Genomic DNA, 18,182 nt, shown 5'->3' with positions numbered 1-18,182 from the left:
GTCCTCTTTTATTGAAATTTAGAAACGCATGCATGCATTAAGACAGCGGCCCCAACCACCGGGCCGCAAAGCATGCGCTACCAGGAAATGATTTGATTTGGCGATATGAGTCAGCTGCACCTTTCCGCATTCCCTGTCACACCCACTGCTGAGCTTGAACGCACGCGAGGTCATTACCTGCGCGTCATCCATGTCAGCACGGGAAGGAGATCAACTCCTTGAGCTTGCAAATGACGGCGGGCTGAAAAGTATGTTTGACATAACATCTCTGCCGGCATTCTCGATCAAAGTCAAGGCTGACTATCTTGAGATAGCCACAAAAGCACTGAAAACATTGCTTCCATTTCCAACATATCTCTGCAATGAATGCAACGAAAACTAAATTGCGGAATAGACTGGATATAAGGAACCCCCTTTGAGTATCGCTGTCTCCCATCACCCCTCGATAGGACCGTCTTGTTGCAGGAAAACAAGCCCAGGGCTCCCACTGATTCAGCGATATTGGTGTGTTGCAATGATTTTATATGTTCATACGGGGAAAATATGTGCTGTGTGTTTAATATCCAAACGTTACTTAAAATGTTATGATGCTATTGACTTATATAACCGTATAACAACTACAGCACGGAAACAGGCCATCTCAGCCCTTCTAGTCCGTGCCGAACGTTATACTCACCTAGTCCCACCGACCTGCACTCAGCCCATAACCCTCCATTCCTTTCCTGTCCATATACCTATCCAATTTTTCATTAAATGATAATATCGAACCTGCCTCTACCACTTCTACTGGAAGTTCAGTCAACACTTACTTCAAGCTCTCTTGTCCTCACCTGATAACTGAAGTAGCTGTGGAGATTGCGGAGGCATTAGCGATGATCTTTCAAAAGTCGATAGATTCTGGCATGGTTCCGGAGGACTGGAAGATTGCAAATGTCACTCCACTATTTAAGAAGGGGGCAAGGAAGCAAAAAGGAAATTATAGACCTGTTAGCTTGACTTTGGTGGTTGGGAAGTTGTTGGAGTCGATTGTCAAGGATGAGGTTACAGAGTACCTGGAGGCATATGACAAGATAGGCAGAATTCAGCATGGATTCCTTAAAGGAAAATCCTGCCTGACAAACCTATTACAATTTTTTGAGGAAATTACCAGTAGGCTAGACAAGGGAGATGCAGTGGATGTTGTATATTTGGATTTTCAGAAGGCCTTTGACAAGGTGCCACACATGAGGCTGCTTAACAAGATAAGAGCCCATGGAATTACAGGAAAGTTACATACGTGGATAGAGCGTTGGCTGATTGGCAGGAAACAGAGAGTGGGAATAAAGGGATCCTATTCTGGTTGGCTGCCGGTTACCAGTGGTGTTCCACAGGGGTCCGTGTTGGGGCCGCTTCTTTTTACATTGTACATCAACGATTTGGATTATGGAATAGAGGGCTTTGTGGCTAAGTTTGCTGACGATACGAAGATAGGTGGAGGGGCCGGTAGTGCTGAAGAAACAGAGAGTCTGCAGAGAGACTTGGATAGATTGGAAGAATGGGCAGAGAAGTGGCAGATGAAGTACAATGTTGGAAAGTGTATGGTTATGCACTTTGGCAGAAAAAATAAATGGGCTGCCTATTATTTAAATGGGGAAAGAATTCAAAGTTCTGAGATGCAACGGGACTTGGGAGTCCTCGTACAGGATTCCCTTAAAGTTAACCTCCAGGTTGAGTCGGTAGTGAAGAAGGCAAATGCAATGTTGGCATTCATTTCTAGAGGAATAGAGTATAGGAGCAGGGATGTGATGTTGAGGCTCTATAAGGCGCTGGTGAGACCTCACTTGGAGTACCGTGGGCAGTTTTGGTCTCCTTATTTAAGAAAGGATGTGCTGACGTTGGAGAGGGTACAGAGAAGATTCACTAGAATGATTCCGGGAATGAGAGGGTTAACATATGAGGAACATTTGTCCGCTCTTGGACAGTATTCCTTGGAGTTTAGAAGAATGAGGGGAGACCTCATAGAAACATTTCGAATGTTAAAAGGCATGGACAGAGTGGATGTGGCAAAGTTGTTTCCCATGATGGGGGAGTCTAGTACGAGAGGGCATGACTTCAGGATTGAAGGGTGCCCTTTCAGAACAGAAATGCGAAAAAATTTTTTTAGTCAGAGGGTGGTGAATCTATGGAATTTGTTGCCACGGGCAGCAGTGGAGGCCAAGTCATTGGGTGTCTTTAAGGCAGAGATTGATAGGTATCTGAGTAGCCAGGGCATCAAAGGTTATGGTGAGAAAGCGGGGCAGTGGGACTAAATAGGATAAAATGGATCAGCTCATGATAAAATGGCAGAGCAGACTCGATGGGCCGAATGGCCGACTTCTGCTCCTTTGTCTTATGGTCTTATTGCTATATTCATGCGAGAAAAATATGTGCTGTGTGTTTAACATTAAATTCAATAGATAAACCTTTTGAGAAACGAAATTGAGTGTATTAGTCACTTATCACCTATATTGCAGTAGTGATTAACACCCCCCCCCCGAACAGAATCGCCAAAAACAATTTGCAGAAAAGAAATCGGCACGAACACACTGGTGCCCGCGCAAGGCTTCATGGTCATTGTAGTTTTTCTCAGGGTAACCCCAACGTTTTGACTGCTACTCTTGTCTGTTGGCAGCCCTATCTCCGCGCCCCACCCCCACCCCCCCGGTCCGGCCGGTCCGCAAGAAAATTGTCAATATTAAACCGGTCCGTAGGGCAAAAAAGGTTGGGGACCCCTGCATTAAGAAATGATACAATGTTTCTCCAGAGTGATAACACAGAAAAACAGGACAAACCAAAGACTAACACTGACAGAACCACATAATTATAACATACAGTTACAGCAGTGCAAAGCAATACCATAATTTGATGAAGAGCAGACCATGGGCACGGTAAAAAAAAAAAGTCTCAAAGTCCTGATGGACTCCCGAGTCCCCGATAGCAGGCGACAAAAGGGAGAAACTCCCTGCCATAAACCTCCAGGCACCGACAACTGCTGATGCATTGGAAGCACCCGACAACAGCAACACTGAGTCCGTCCATCCAAAAACTTCGAGCCTCCGACCAGCCCCTCTGATACAGCCTCCTGAGCGCCATCCTCTGCCGAGCGCCTTCGACCTCACCCCGGCCGCCAAAACAACCAAAACTGAGGATTCGGAGTGTTCTCCTGTGGAGATTCCGGACCACACAGTAGTGGCAGCAGCAAAGTGGGCATTTCAGAAGTTTCTCCAGATGTCCTCCGTACTCTCACGTCTGTCTCCATCAAATCAGAATTGTGCACGGTACCCTACTTGACAGAATACAGATATCATGCACCGGAGTGGCCACGCGCGCTGCGTCACGTCACTGTCTTCTCCTCCTCCTCACATTTAATATGTGATACTAAGTTATTTGGAAATAACTTTCAAATTAATTTCTAATGATTTGAAGCAATCTTAGCTTCATTAGGCTATTGCCTTCATTTTAATGTGACTCACACAATGAATTGCTTTTTATTTCATGCTTTATTGCTATTAATTTTACTTTAAAAAATATATGAATGTAGTAAAAGATTTTGCACAATGTGACATTAGCACTGGTTGAATTTTTAAAATTTTGCGTTTATGGAAACTAATATGTGCTGGCCTTTTGTCCGGAATACTTGTGCAGAATTGTGTCACATTTGCACCAGAAGCTCAACTATTCTATGTCGTAAAGAATCCAAAGAAGTGCAATTTTGGTCAGTTAACGAAAGGAATGACATACTTGAGCAGATACAGGAAGAAATAGAACAATTTAGTTGAATTTATGTCAATTGCTTCATTGTTAAACTAGTTTGAAAATGCCATTTTACTTAAACAATAAACACAAGATTCTGCAGATGCTGGAAATCTTAAGCAACCCACCAGAAAATACTGGAGGAACTCAGCAAGTCAGGGTGCATTTATGGAAGGAAATAAAAAAATGTTTTGTGCCGAGACCCTTCATTGAGACTGAAAAAGAAGGGACCAGATCAAGAAGGTTGCGGGAGGGGGTGTTAGAGGAAGTAGTACAAGCTGCCAGGTAATGGGTATGTTACTGATATGACCAGCACAAGTTAACGAAAGCTTGGATTACCTTAAACATAACATAACTTCTATGATAAACATAATGACATTATTGAAACTCGAGAGAGAGAAGAAAGAAATGGTGAAGTACTGTAAAGACTTTTCAGGTTGGTTCAGGAGCCTGATGACAGAGAAAAGGCTCTTGCTGAAACTTGACGTGTGGGTATAAGTGGCAGCAGGGAGAGAGGGCACAACCTGGATGGCAGAGGTGCTTAATGATGGATGTCATCTTCCTGCAACGTAGTGTTTTGTAAATGTCCTCAGTGGGCCATCAACCTGTTAAAATTCATTTTGTCAAATCAGTGTAAAATCAACCTAATAAATTAGTTCTCCTGAGATTTGGATTGAACTGAAGATGTGAGTAGTAACCTTTCTAAAATATGTATAACTATCCTGATGGAATAGGTGAATGAACTAAGCATCCTGATCATCCGCACCCCTCTGAGCAATTATGATTCAAAAACAGACATTTGATCCCATTTATGTCAGTCTCAAAATCAACAATGGTATTTTTATAATGTACAGATCTCTGACCAGTTGATACAGATGTCAGCATCTACTTATAAACAAGAGAAAATCTGCAGATATTGGAAATCTGAGCAACACACACAAAATGCTGCCTGGCCTGCTGAGTTCCTCCAGCATTTTGAGCAGCTACTCACTGGCTGTTTTGCATATCATTGAAGGCACAAGCAACGCACATAAAAGTTGCTGGTGAATGCAGCAGGCCGGGCAGCATCTCTAGGAAGAGGTACAGTTGACGTTTCGGGCCAAGACCCTTCGTCAGGACTAACTGAAAGAAGAGCTAGAAGAAATTCCAGCATCTGCAGATTTCCTCGTGCTTGCGTCACTGAAGGCGTAGTTTGTTTTTTTTCCCCCTTAAAATAGAGCATAATAATGTTTCAGAGCATTCTATGACAACTGTCCTGTAACAATAAACAGAATGTGTAGTTGTTTGAAAGCCTAAGATACAAAAGAACTTAGTATTGGATATTACAGGAATGCTGCTCAGATATTCTGCATTGTGGATGCACCAAAAGACATATTGAGCCAATTAGTATACAGGCTCAACAGAATTAGCTTTTCCTGTGTTCTGAAGAAAGAGCATTTCTAATTGCACATTAAGGATTTGCATATATTTAAAAAGTAGAAAAATTAAGGAGGTGACCTAATTTCCAATTTCGGTCCAAGATAGACAAATCTGAAAGGCTTTGAAGACCTTGTGTTGTAGACAATAAACTTTATATTTCAATCCCTCCTGGTAAATTAGGTTTAAAGTGTAATTGTAGTGTATGTAACTTAGTAAGTACAACACTCAAACTTTTGTATCCAGTAGACTTCACAAGGCTCAATTTTCCCCAAATTATTTGAATACTAATATGTAGCTGGCTTCTCTTTGTAGATGCTAAATGGAACGGTCAAAGTAGGAAGCATGGACTGTCAGAAGTACTATTCCCTGTGTCAGAAAGAAAATGTGCAGTCCTACCCAGAGATACGACTCTTCCCACTGAACACTAATAATGCTTATAAATACCAGTATGTATTATTAAAAGCTTCTTTCCTTATGTATTTTATAATTATTTAATTCATAGTTAATTTAACCTCTAAGTAATGGCTTACCCGAAAGTTGCATATTCTCATAGTTCCTTAGGTAGAAAGCCTACCTCTCTCAAAGCATTCCCATCACTTGCATTTCTCCACTTATTTCTTAATAATCTGCTCTCTTACAACTCCATTAATCCCTGCTCCTTCCCCTCCAACACTCTGTCCTACCACTGACACGTAGGGTAACTAACCTACTAGCCAGCACATCTTTGGAATATGGGCAATAATCAAAACACCTGAAGGAAACCTTGTGCTCACAGGGAAAATGTACAGCCTCCACACAAAGAGCAGAGGTCAGAATCAAATCTGGTTGCTGTTACTGTGAGGCAGCACCATTCCCTGTCATGCCACCCCAGAATCACTAATCCTTTATCTACTTCTGCCTCAGCTGCCTTTTTAATTCTACATTTCTGCTAACTTTGAGCATGTGATCCAGATGCTTTGTATGTCTAATTACCTGCCCAAAATTACAACATATTTACATGAGGAATTGGAAAGCATAGCAGATTGGTAAACAATCATTGTGGAAATTTTAATTGAAGCCTGGCCAGTAACATGATGTTGATTTTTTTTTCTACTCTGTAGAATGTGAAATTTGCTAATTATTGTGGTTTTAATGGTCACGCTTTATTGATTATGTCTTGTTCTTGCTATTAGTGGCCAGATCCAGAATATATAACTGCCAAAATTCAGTATTAAATGAATATTCCCTATGAAGATTGGTTGCATTTGGTAGTAGATGCTACACGAGAGTTGCATTTTAATTCTACATTAAAGAATCTTCACCTATCTTTAAATATTTACCCAGCAGGGGATCTTAATGAGTTAATTATGGAAACAGTACATAGCAAAATTGATGGTCAAAGTTGATTAGTTTTTTCGAACACAAAAGCTACTGTGGGGTTTAGTAGACTGGTCGATGGGAAGCACGCTGTGATTAAATATATTTAAGGTGAATTAAAGATTATGAAACATTGCATTGGAGAGGTCAGAGATTGCAAAAATATAGCCTTGAAACAGTTAACGTACTTGGAAGCAAAGCCTCGGAACAGGTCAATGGTCTAAAGACATTGTTAATATAGAAGGAGCAATGAAATTAAATATGGGCAAACCTCGAGGATGCATAAATCTTTGCTTTAGTAATCACTAGTGAAATCCCAAGAGAAGATTACTGGGAATACTTGTGATTAAAGTAATCTTGGGCAGAAATGACTTTGTAAGTCTTTGGTGGTTGTGTCAAGCATGTTAACCAACAATTTTGCCAGGAATTGTTTTGATTCTATGGTTAACTGCAATTATTCTCAAACTCTTGAACTGAGTAACAATTTCATATTTCTTCTTACAGTAGCTATAATGGTTGGTCCAGAAATGCGCAGTCTCTTGGATCTTGGGCACTCAGGTAACTTTTAAAAGATTATTAAAGGTTACCTTCTCTTGTCACTTGTACATTGAAATTTGCAGTGAAATGCATCGTTTGCAACAAATCAAATCAGTGAGGAATTACTGGGGAGCCCGCTAGTGTCGCTACGCTTTTGGCACCAATATAGCATGCCTACAACTAACTGATTTTACCGTACGTCTGTGGAATGTGGGAGGGTGCTGGATCACCTGAATGAAACCCAGTCGGTCACAGGGAGAACGTACAAACAACAGAGGGAAGTGAATCTTACAGTTAGAGCTGTAAAGCAGTGCATTAAACACTATGCTATGCTTTCAGCGCCAGCTGTAAGGTCAGAGTTCAACTCCTGCTTAAGATCTTATAGGATGATTTTTAAAATTGATACATTCAAATATTTATTCATTTGGAGCTGACTAATGATCATGGATTGAAATGTAGCACTTCTCTGCTTCAAAATAACAGATGAAACAAGCTCACGATTGTCCTATTGTATTTAAACAAAAGACATTTAAATTTCAAAAAGACCTGCTTTTCTGAGATAAAAATGTTAAAAATTTAAGCTCATTTTAAAATTGGACATATTTAATGAGATATGTACCACAATATTCATGAATTATGTCCAGAAAAAAAAGTTACAGCTACCTTACAAAGTATGAGTGACCACACTACATTGAATGAATTGATGAAGAATATACTGTGAGTGCTACAAATCTAAAAATGCTAAAAAGTACATTATTTCTAAAACTAAGATTTTAGAATTCAGAATTCTGATTATATGTTGTGAAAAGCCCAGTTTGTAACACTGTTTCAAGAAAAATCCATTGGAAGTGCTTAAGTGCTCAATTCTATATTTAAGAGGGGAGTATCAATTTTTTGCAATATAAAGCATTATGAAAGTTATGGGGCCTGGGCTATGAAAAGGAAAAGCTAGTGATTCGGTAAAGAGCCGTGATCGAGTAATTGGGAATTCTACATTTCAATCCAAATTTATAAGTGATTTTAAGGAGAATTTGTTGAAGTATTTTAAAATCATCAAGAACTTATGGGGTAGATGTGGATAAAATGGATTTCTTGGGAATAATCTTCAAAGGGTCACAATTTAAATTAGAAAATATGACAAAGTAAGGTGTTACTACCTTCTCTTGTAAGGTTGTGGAAATCTAAAATTCATTTTGTAGAAGAATTAATGGATAGTGGACTAACTGAAAAGTAGGATAGGTATATTTTTATTAAGGGTGTCATGGAGTGCACATTAATGGAGTTGACATGCAGTTCAGGCATAATATCACTGAACTAGCGAAAAGATTGGAAGGGTCCCACTATATCTTATGTTTTCATGTAAATCTCAACACAAAGAAGTTAGTGGGAAATGTCATTGGTATAAACTGCTAAACACTCTAGCTTTTAATTGATCAACTTTCATTTGATGTTTTCTTTATTCAGATTTCTTCCTCAAACCTCCATAGACTTAACACCAGAAGACTTTAAAAACAAAGTATTAAAGGGAAAGGACCACTGGGTGATTGATTTCTATGCACCCTGGTGTGGCCCCTGTCAGAACTTTGCTCCAGAGTTTGAACTTCTTGCTCGGGTAAATATCTTGTTATTATGATGTAGTAACCTGTGTTTCTTCTTGTTTACCATTTTTTCCAAAAGTAGTGTTCAAAATTTGTGTGACTACATCTTCTTTTGGTAAAATGTGGGAAGATATTTAATCCCCTTGTCAGACATCCCACCCTGCAAAAACTCATTTCAGGGATGTAGCACCATCAATTTGCGGGAGACTTCCGGGAGAGGTGGGATGTCTGCAATAGAGTAGCTCCTTAGCAGCTGGCCAGCTAGTTTAAATAACGTTAGCTATGCTAATAAACGAATGACACCTGTTAAACTCACCTCAACATGTCTTTTACAGTCATCCGGGCAAAAGAAAAGTCACTGTTGCAAACAGCGCAGTGAGCAACACTGTCATTACTTTGACCCCTATTAGGCAGGGGTACACTTTAGTGTAGTCTGGGGTGACGTATGTTTTATATTTTCTTTTTTTGGAACACTCTCCCATGGCACGCTCTCGCTCGCTCTCTCGTGGTTGCTCTCACGCGCTCTCTCGCGCTTTCTCTTTTGCTTTCTCTCTCGCACTCACTCGCCCTCGAAAAAATTGATTTCCGTGATATTGTATATAATTTGCGGGCATCAGGGAGCCACTATTAATATGCGGGAGACTCCCGGAACTTCCGGGAGAGGTGGGATATCTGCCTTGTCATTCAATTGATGCAATGAAAAGGGGGTCAGAAGTTTGCAAGGATGGGTTGCAAGTTCTGTATTCACCTAGACTCTTGATAAAGACCATAAGACATAGCAGCAGAATTAGGCCATTCAGCCCATTCCATCATGGCTGATTACAGGCATTACTATCCCTTTCAACCCCATTCTCCTGCTTTCTCCCTGTAATCTTTGACGCCACTATATAGAAAAGTACATTACCAGAAAGGCCCTTCGGAACAGAATCATATTTATTATCACTGACATAGACTCATAGAAAAGTACAGCACAGAAACAGGCCCTTCAGCCCATCTAGCCTGTGCCAAGCCATTTGAACTGCCTACTCCCATCGTCCAGGTCTTGAAACTTGTTGTTTTGTGGCAGCAGTACAGTGCAAGTTATAAAATTACTACAAGTTTCAATAAGAAGTAAGTAGTGCAGAAAACGAGAGCAAACTGGTGAGGAAGTGCTCGCGGGTTCAGAAATCTGATGGCAGAAGGGAAGAAACTGTTCCTGAAATGTTGTGTGTCTTTAGGCTCTAGTGCCTCCTCCCTGATGCTATTAATGAGAAGGGGGCATGTCCTGGATGGTGAGGGCCATAGTGATGGATGCCATTTGACAACATCCTCAGTGGTGGGGAAGTTAGTGCCCACCTCAGAGCTGGTTGAGTGTACAGTCCTCTGCAGTTTTCCTCCATCCTGTGCATCTGCACCTCCAAACCAGACGGCAGTGCCACCAGTCAGAATGCTCTCCATGGTACATCTGTAGAAACTTGCTAGTCTTTGGTGACATCCCATGACGTCTGTGGTGACCGTGATGCCAATCTAAACTGCATATCACAAGATCACAAGACAAAGGAGCAGGAGTAGGCCATTCGGCCCATCGAGTCTGCTCCGCAGCTCCTCCATGAGCTAAACTATTCACCTGCCTGCTCATTGTCTGATCCTCCTGTTCTAACACTTTCTGAGCTGACAAGCATTACACAGACCTGTTCCTGTACCTGTTTAATTCCCCTCAGCTCAGAATGTGTTAGAATATGAGGATTCTGCTTTTTCTTTACTTTAGTGATGACCTTTCACCTTTTTATTGACTACTTTCATTGACTAGTAATAAAGGATAAAATCTGTTTTTTCTTCAATGTGAATTCACAGTGCCTTGAAAAAGTATTCAGCCCCTGCAGCTATTTTCACATTTTACTGTCTCATTTTCTAAGTTTAGAATATATTTAAGTAAGAGCTTTTGAGCTAATCTAGAAAACAATGCATCATGTCAAATCAAAATTCCAAAAGCAGTCAACAATTTACTAAAGATAAAAAAAAATTGTAAGGCTGAATAAGTATTCATCCCATTTGTAATAACTATGCTAATTTTCCTCAGATGCAATACCATATACATTATCTTACCAACTCACCCAATATGTTGATGTAGAAATTTGGAAGATCACATGAATAAATATACTCTTCCTCTGTAAGGTCCAACAGTATGGTCGATATTCAGCAGACCAAACCAAAATGAAAATGAGGCAAGTTAGGGAAATGATAATAGAGAAGCACAAATCTGGGGAAGGGCACAAGGCCATTTCAAAGGCACTACACATACCTCGAACTCAGTGCAGTCCATCAGAAAAAGTGGGGAAAAATATGAAACCACAGCAACAAAACCTAGATCAGGCCACCCTCTAAACTTAGTCATAGGAGAGAATGGCACTTGGTAGAGAGACTACTATAATGCCAACAGTCACTTCGAGTGAGCATTCACCCAGGTCTGGGATGAAAACTTACAGCCCTCAGAGCAGAACATTGAATTTAATCGTTTCTTGTTTGTATCAGCACCATTCAGTTTCAATGAAAAATATTCAACCTGAAAAGTTAATTTCTGACCTGCTGCACTACATATTTATTTTTATATTCTTCTAGTTACCCAACATAACATTTATGTATTGCACTGTGCTGCTGCAGCAATGTAATAACTTCCATGGCATACAGTTACAAGAAAAAGTTTGTGAACCCTCTGCCGTCACTTGGTTTTCTGTATTAATTGCTTATAAAGTGTAGTGTGATCTTCATCTAAGTTACAATAATAGACAATACAATCTGCCTAAATTAATAACACACAAACAATTCTACTACCTCTCATCAATACTGAGTACACCATCTAAACAATCACAGTCTGGGTTCTAAAAAAGTATATATGAATATCTAGAGTAATGCCTTCTACAAAAGCTATTTGGAATCAGGTATTCCTATCAATGAGGTGAGATTGGTGCTGTGGGTTGTAGAGGTGCCTTGCCTTATATATCAAAAAAAGACGTACAAAGTCAGGTTACTGACAGAGCCTGCTCTTCTCAAGAAGATCTCGTTATGTGCACCATGCCTCGATGAAAACGATTTTCAGAGTACCTTAGAAAAAGAATTGTAGAGATGCATGAAGCAGGAAAAGGCTACAAAAGCATTTCTTAAGACCTGAATGTTAATCAGTCCGCAGGAGGAAGTTCAGTATTGTTGCAGCTCTGTCTAGGAGTGAGCATCCCGCAAAGATCACACCAAGAGCACAACGTCCAATGCTGAAGGAGGTGAAAAAGAATCCTAGGGTAACAGCAAAAGACCTGCAGAAATCTCTAGAGCTTGCTAAAATCTCTGTTCATGTGCCCACTATAAGAAAAACACAGAACAAGAATAGTGTTCATAGAAGGACACCACAGATGAAACCACTGCCCTCCAAAAAAAAAAAATTAATTGCTACACATCTCAAGTTTGCAAAAGACCACCTGGATGGTCCATAATGCTTCTGGGACAGTGGTCTGTGGACAGTTGAGACAAAAGTTTTGCAGAAGTGTACATTGCTATGTTTCGAGGAAAGGGGCCACTGCACAGCAACAACAAAACCTCATCCAACTGTGAAGCATGGTGGAAGGAGCATCATGGTTTGGGGCTGCTTTGCTGCCTCAGGCCTGGACAGCTTGCAATCATTGAGGGAATAATTCAAAATTGTATCAAGACATTTTACAGGAGATTGTCAGGGTAACAGTCTGTCACCTGAAGCTTAATTTAAGGCTGTTCATGCAAGGAATTCCATAAATATTAATGAACTGGAATAGTTTTGTATGAAGGAATGATCCAACATTCCTCTACGCCGCTGTGCAAGTCTGATCAGCAGCTACAGGATATGTTTAATGGAGGTTATCGCTGCTAAAGGAGGTTCTACCAGTTATTAAATACAAGGGTTTACAAACTTATTCCTGCCTGGACTGTGAATCATTAAACAATGTGTTCAATAAGGACATGAAAAGTACAATTGTTAGTGTGATAATAGTTTAAACAGATTATGTTTGTCTGTTACTGTGATTTAGATCAAGATCAGTTCACATTTTATGAGTAATTCATGCAGAAAACCAGGTAATTGCAAAAGGTTTGCAAACATATTCTTGCAATTGCAGCTAATCATAAGGCAAACTTACTATTATTAGAAAGAGGGCGAATTATTGTTCATTTAATCTAAATGTCATTTTCTTTCAGGCATTCAAAGGCAAAATAAAAGCAGGAAAGTTGGACTGTCAGAATAACCCACATACTTGTCAAACTGCTGGTATCAGAGCATACCCTACAGTTAAATTCTATCCTTTTCAAGGAGAAAAAAAGGTACTGAATTGTTGGTCTGAGGCATCGCACAACAGCCATTAAGAGTTTCTTCACCTGAAAAGAGTTTTGCTTAGCAACCTGTTGGAAATGCAAGTTGACCATAGGGAAACAAGGGCAATAAGGCAGCTGGGCAACAAAGATTGGGACCTTTGGCATATTCTTTGTAACTGTTGAGATTTGAAGAAGCAGGAAGGAGGTAAATTAGTCAAATAGTAGTATACAGAAAGTGCAAAGAGATATCAGATTAATAAAATTGGAGAAAATGGAAAAAATGTAATATTTGGGATTTTTGAAATTAATAACTTAGTTTAGATGAGAACAACATTGGATGTTTCTATTTTTTTTCAACTTTCTGAACCAGAGAATTGATTGGTGTTGCATAACATTATTAAATTAATACTTGCTCTATTAAATTCCAGCTCCAGTATTCTGCGAAGAGTTTACTTTTAAGCCAGGAATAATATGCCATCCGGCAAAACCAAATGATGGAGCAAAATAAACAAACTGCTTTTCTTCAAGTTCTGTGATCAAAACAGAAAACTAGTTAATGAAAAACTGCTTACAATGAGCCTAAATAACTTGTTTTGCCCTTCATTGTTTATTTTTAAAGGTTTCCATTTTGATAAACAGTCTTTCATGATTTGTTGAATTTAGGAATTTGCATTATCAAGAGCTATGATATAAATTGTTATTTGAAATGAAAATGACAAATTTATAAACACTACCTGGTTATTAATGTTCTATCCACACTTTTTCATATACAGTTTTGCATAATAAATATGTAATGCTTTTCTTTGCAGAAAAGTGCTACAGGTGAATATATAAACAGCAGAGATACTAAAGTGATATCGGAGCTACTGAGAAAAAGGTTGGAGGAGCTGCAGCCAAAGATAAGCACGATTTCAACTGAAAAGGTAATCTGCTTTTATATAGTGTAGAATAGATTGAAATGCCTGCACCACCTGAACTCAAGGTTAATTTCTTTTGAAATAATCTAACATTTCTACAGACATTTCTTAGGAGTGAGTTTTCTCATTACCTTTCTAAAAATGAAATGAAACCACACTAATCTGAAAATGATTTATAATATTTCATCTCATCCACATTGATAATTACAATAGAAATTAACATTTAGCAATGGTTCAACATAAACAAATTGCTGGAGGATCTCTGCAGACCAGGTAACATCTAAGGAAAAGAGTACAGTAGACGTTTTGGGCCGAGGCCCTTTAGCCAGTCCTGCCTGAAACATCTTTTTCCAGAGATGCTGCCTGGCCTGCTGAGTTCCTCCAGCATTTTGTGTGTGTTGCTTGGATTTCCAGCATCTGTAGATTTTCTCTTGTTTGTGATTTATCATTGTATCCTTATTTTACATTTGTATATAATGAATTGCGAAGTGAAAATAAATGCAACTTGTCCTAACTATTTGTAAGTTTATTTTAATTCTGTAGCCTTAACAGTCTTGTTACTGTACTGTGGAACATAGAAACTTGTATATAGGCAAGAAAATTTAGAATGAGAATGGACCATTCAGCCAATTGAGTGACTATATACAGGAGTTTGTATGGAATATAGACTTTCATAGATTTTCTCCAAATTATCGTATTTCCTGAGAGAGAAATAAATGATTGATTTTAATAGATTTACGTGTTCATTCATTAAGTGAAATATTGTATGATGTGAGTGACCATGGTCTTTCCATGACTATGATTGTGCTTGGCAAGAAGTAGTTTACCATTGCCTTCTTCTGGGCAGTGTCCTTACAAGACAAGTGGCCCCAACCATTATCAATACACTTCAGAGATTGTCTGTCATCATTGGTCGCATAGTCAGGATTTGTGATATGCACCAGCTGCCCATCTGACTATTCACCACCTGGTCCCATGGCTTCATGTGACCCTGATCAGGGGGCCGAGAAGGTGCAACACCTTGCCTAATGGTGACCTGCAGGCTAGCAGAGGGCAAGAACCCCTTGCATCTCCTGTGGTAGAGACTTACCTCTACCCCACCCAATCTACTTATTAGTTGAAACTAAAGCAAAGAGTGTGCACATGATCCTTTATTTAAATTGTAATACTTAAACTTGCATTTGTTCTTTTGAAGAGTACGCCCCATGTATTTTTATTGCAATTTGCTTTACAGGTGTTTAGTTGTTAAATATTCTTTTATTCCTTGTTGGTTATAATTCTTTTTATTTTTCAGGATGAACTATAACATTGATGCACATTTCTCTCTAGAAGTGGTAATGTCAACAGGAACTCTGCAATAACATCAACAAATAATGAAATTGTATTCTGTTCTGGTCAAGGAATACTAGATGAAACTCTTACTGAAAACTAGGTTATTGACCCATAAATGACTTCAGCAGAATGATGTTCATTAAAAGCAATTCTCTTTGGCAACTTTCTGAAGGATGCATTGATACCTCATTATTTTGGCACATATGTCAGTAACATTTTTGTGTATGATAGTATTTTACAACTTAATGGCCTACTATATTGAAATATTTCTGAACTGTTTTGAATATTTAGTACATTAAGAATATCACTCCATTCGGTTAAGGTGATAAGTGAATTGGGAAATTGGAATATCATTTTCCCAACTGTGTCTGCTGTACTTTGGTTTGTTCGTGCAAGAAGTTAAAGGAATCACTGACTATATTATGCACTGATGTAAATGATGCAAGGAGGACTGCTTTGTTTGTAAAGGAAAATGATTTATGCATGAATTCTAAAACAATAATCACTTGAGGTCTGGCTTACAAAAAAATAGGTGACCTACTATGTCCTATATGTGTAACTTAATTTGGAAAATACCTAATTTTTCAATTCTTAGTGTACTGTTTCAGTGAATAGTATGTTTGAATATTGCAGGTTAGTGTATAATTATGCTGGTTCTGCTGAAACCCATTTAAATTTGTACACATTCTTTTGTACCTTGTAGATTTTGTGGAATTGGATTTACCTATGTAATATTGGTGAAAGAATTTTACTTAGAAGCTAGAGTAAAACAACCTTATAAATTTAATAAGAAATACATTAATCACTGACCATTTCCAAATGTTTCTCAGTGGTAATGCATTATCTGTGCTTCATTCTATTTAATCCTGTCTATTTTGGTAACTGACAAGCTGCTAATGCATAATACTGTACAATTATGAATTGTCAGATTGTATTTTGACTACAGTATTGGATCATGTGAGATGGTTTTCAGTTGTTTAATAGAAGAGTTGAACCTTTATTTCTTGCCGTGCAGGAGAATCTCCTAACTATGCTCTTTGTGTGATAGCTTGAATTACGGCTTGCCATAGCATAATTGTAGATTTAAGGTTGGAAGGAAGGGATCAGACCAAATTTGTTACATTTTATGCAAACTCTGCTGATGTAATTTTCAAAATGAATTCTGGCTGTTTATTTTAACACAATGCAGCCGCACTTCTTGAATAAGTCCCATTTTGTATTGGACAAACACTAAGAAATGAATTTTTAGCTATTTTGTGAATTGTATTTTTACATTTTCGAAGTAATTTGTCTTACTTCCTGGGTCTTCTTTAGTTGAATGTTTGACACATGCCTTAATTCATTTATGGTGTAGGGTTAGTTAGGTCAAACCAGCAAATTCATCAAAAAAATTTTTCAAATATGAGCTGTTTGGTTGATAAGTAGATTTGAGAATTTCTGTGTTGTTAAAGTGGTATTAAAGAAATGTTTTAAAATCTAGTGAAAAGTTCTGAATTTATTCTTTCAGGAGGCAGATAACCTATCACAGTTTTAGTATTGTCTCTTTACACAGATGTTCAGATAGAACAGTTATAAAACGGTTAAGGTATTTTGTAATTCCATTTTCAATGGTTTCTAGAATTGTTACAACTTAATAAAGCTGGAATATCGTTCTTAAATATTGATTCTTCATTTTCGAAGTACATATGTATGTGTCACCTTATATAACCCTGAGATACATTCACTTGTGGGCATACCCAATAAATCCAATAACCATAATAGAATCAATGAAAGTCCGCACCAACAGGGCAGGCAACCAGTGCAAAAGACGACAAATTGTGCAAGTACAAAAAGAAAGGATCAGTATAATAAATAGAGAACATGAGGTGAAGAGTCCTTAAATCTATAGACTCAGTGAGTCCTGAGGTTCCTGCATCTTGGGTTCCCAACCTTTTTTTTAATGCCTTACCATTATCCAACGGGAACACAAAATAATCTGCAGATGCCGGGGTCAAAGCAACACTCACAACACACTGGAGGAACTCAGCAGGTCGGGCAGCATCCGTGGAAAAGATCAGTCAAAACCCCAGCCGGAAACATGGACCGATCTTTTCCTCAGATGCTGCCTGACCTGCTGAGTTACTCCAGCGTGTGGTGAGTGTTGCATTATCCAACAGGTATGTATTTCCCAGGTTGGGAAACCCTGCTATGCCTTCTTCCTAATGGCAGCAGCAGCAGGAAGAGAGCATGACCTGGGTAGAGAGTGTATCTGATAATGGATGTTGCTTCCCTGCAACATAGCTGTGTATAGATGTGTTCTTTACCTGTGATGGACTGGGCAGTATTCACTACTTTTTATAGGATTTTCCATTCAAGGGCATTGGTGTTTCCATACCAGGCTGTGATGCAGCCAGTCAATATACTCCCCACCACACATTTATAGAAGTCTGTCAGTTTTAGGTGTCAAGCCAAATCTTCACAAACTCCTAAGGAAGTAGAGGTGCCGCTGTGCTTTCTTTGTAATTTCATTTACGTGCTGGGCCCATGACAGGTCCTCTGTAATGGTAACACCGAGGCATTTAAAGTTGTTGACCCTCTCTACCTCTGATTTCCCTCCCTCCCCCCCCCCCCCCCCCAATGAGGACAGCTTCTTGGCCTGCTGACATTGAGTAAGAGGTGGTTGTGGCATTGCTCAGCCAGATTTTCAGTCACACCTTTGATTCAGCCAAGGACAGTGGTGTGTTGTCAACAAACTTAAATATGATATTGGAGCTGTGTTCAGCCACACAGTCATGTGTAAAGCTAGTAGAGCAGGAGCTAAACACACAGCCTTGTGGTGCAGCTGTGCTGATGGGGATTGTGGAGGAGATATTGCTGCCAATCTGAATTGACTGGGGTCTGCAAATGAGGAAATCAGGATCTGATTGCACGAGGAGCTATTGAGGCCAAGGTCTTGAAGCTT

At 39.2% G+C, this 18,182-nt stretch overlaps 1 protein-coding gene across 5 annotated transcripts in view; it reads left to right on the top strand.

The window, feature by feature from the left end:
* dnajc10 (DnaJ (Hsp40) homolog, subfamily C, member 10) overlaps nucleotides 1-16,881 on the top strand; it is a 49,219-nt gene extending 32,338 nt beyond the window's left edge. For all 5 annotated transcript variants that reach the window (XM_072261738.1, XM_072261735.1, XM_072261739.1 and 2 more), the window contains 6 exons: nucleotides 5,503-5,636; nucleotides 7,051-7,104; nucleotides 8,548-8,695; nucleotides 12,879-13,001; nucleotides 13,802-13,915; nucleotides 15,204-16,881. In XM_072261738.1, coding sequence (XP_072117839.1) covers nucleotides 5,503-5,636; nucleotides 7,051-7,104; nucleotides 8,548-8,695; nucleotides 12,879-13,001; nucleotides 13,802-13,915; nucleotides 15,204-15,215 — 585 coding nt within the window. In that variant the 3' untranslated portion in view covers nucleotides 15,216-16,881. The remainder of the gene's footprint in view (nucleotides 1-5,502; nucleotides 5,637-7,050; nucleotides 7,105-8,547; nucleotides 8,696-12,878; nucleotides 13,002-13,801; nucleotides 13,916-15,203) is intronic.
* The last annotated feature ends 1,301 nt before the right edge of the window (nucleotides 16,882-18,182 follow it).

The sequence above is a fragment of the Mobula birostris genome, chromosome 6 (assembly GCF_030028105.1).
Source record: "Mobula birostris isolate sMobBir1 chromosome 6, sMobBir1.hap1, whole genome shotgun sequence".
NCBI classification, from domain to species: Eukaryota; Metazoa; Chordata; class Chondrichthyes; order Myliobatiformes; family Myliobatidae; genus Mobula; species Mobula birostris.
The sequence above is the reverse complement of the archived record's forward strand: the minus strand, read 5'-3'. Positions and strand labels throughout refer to the sequence as shown.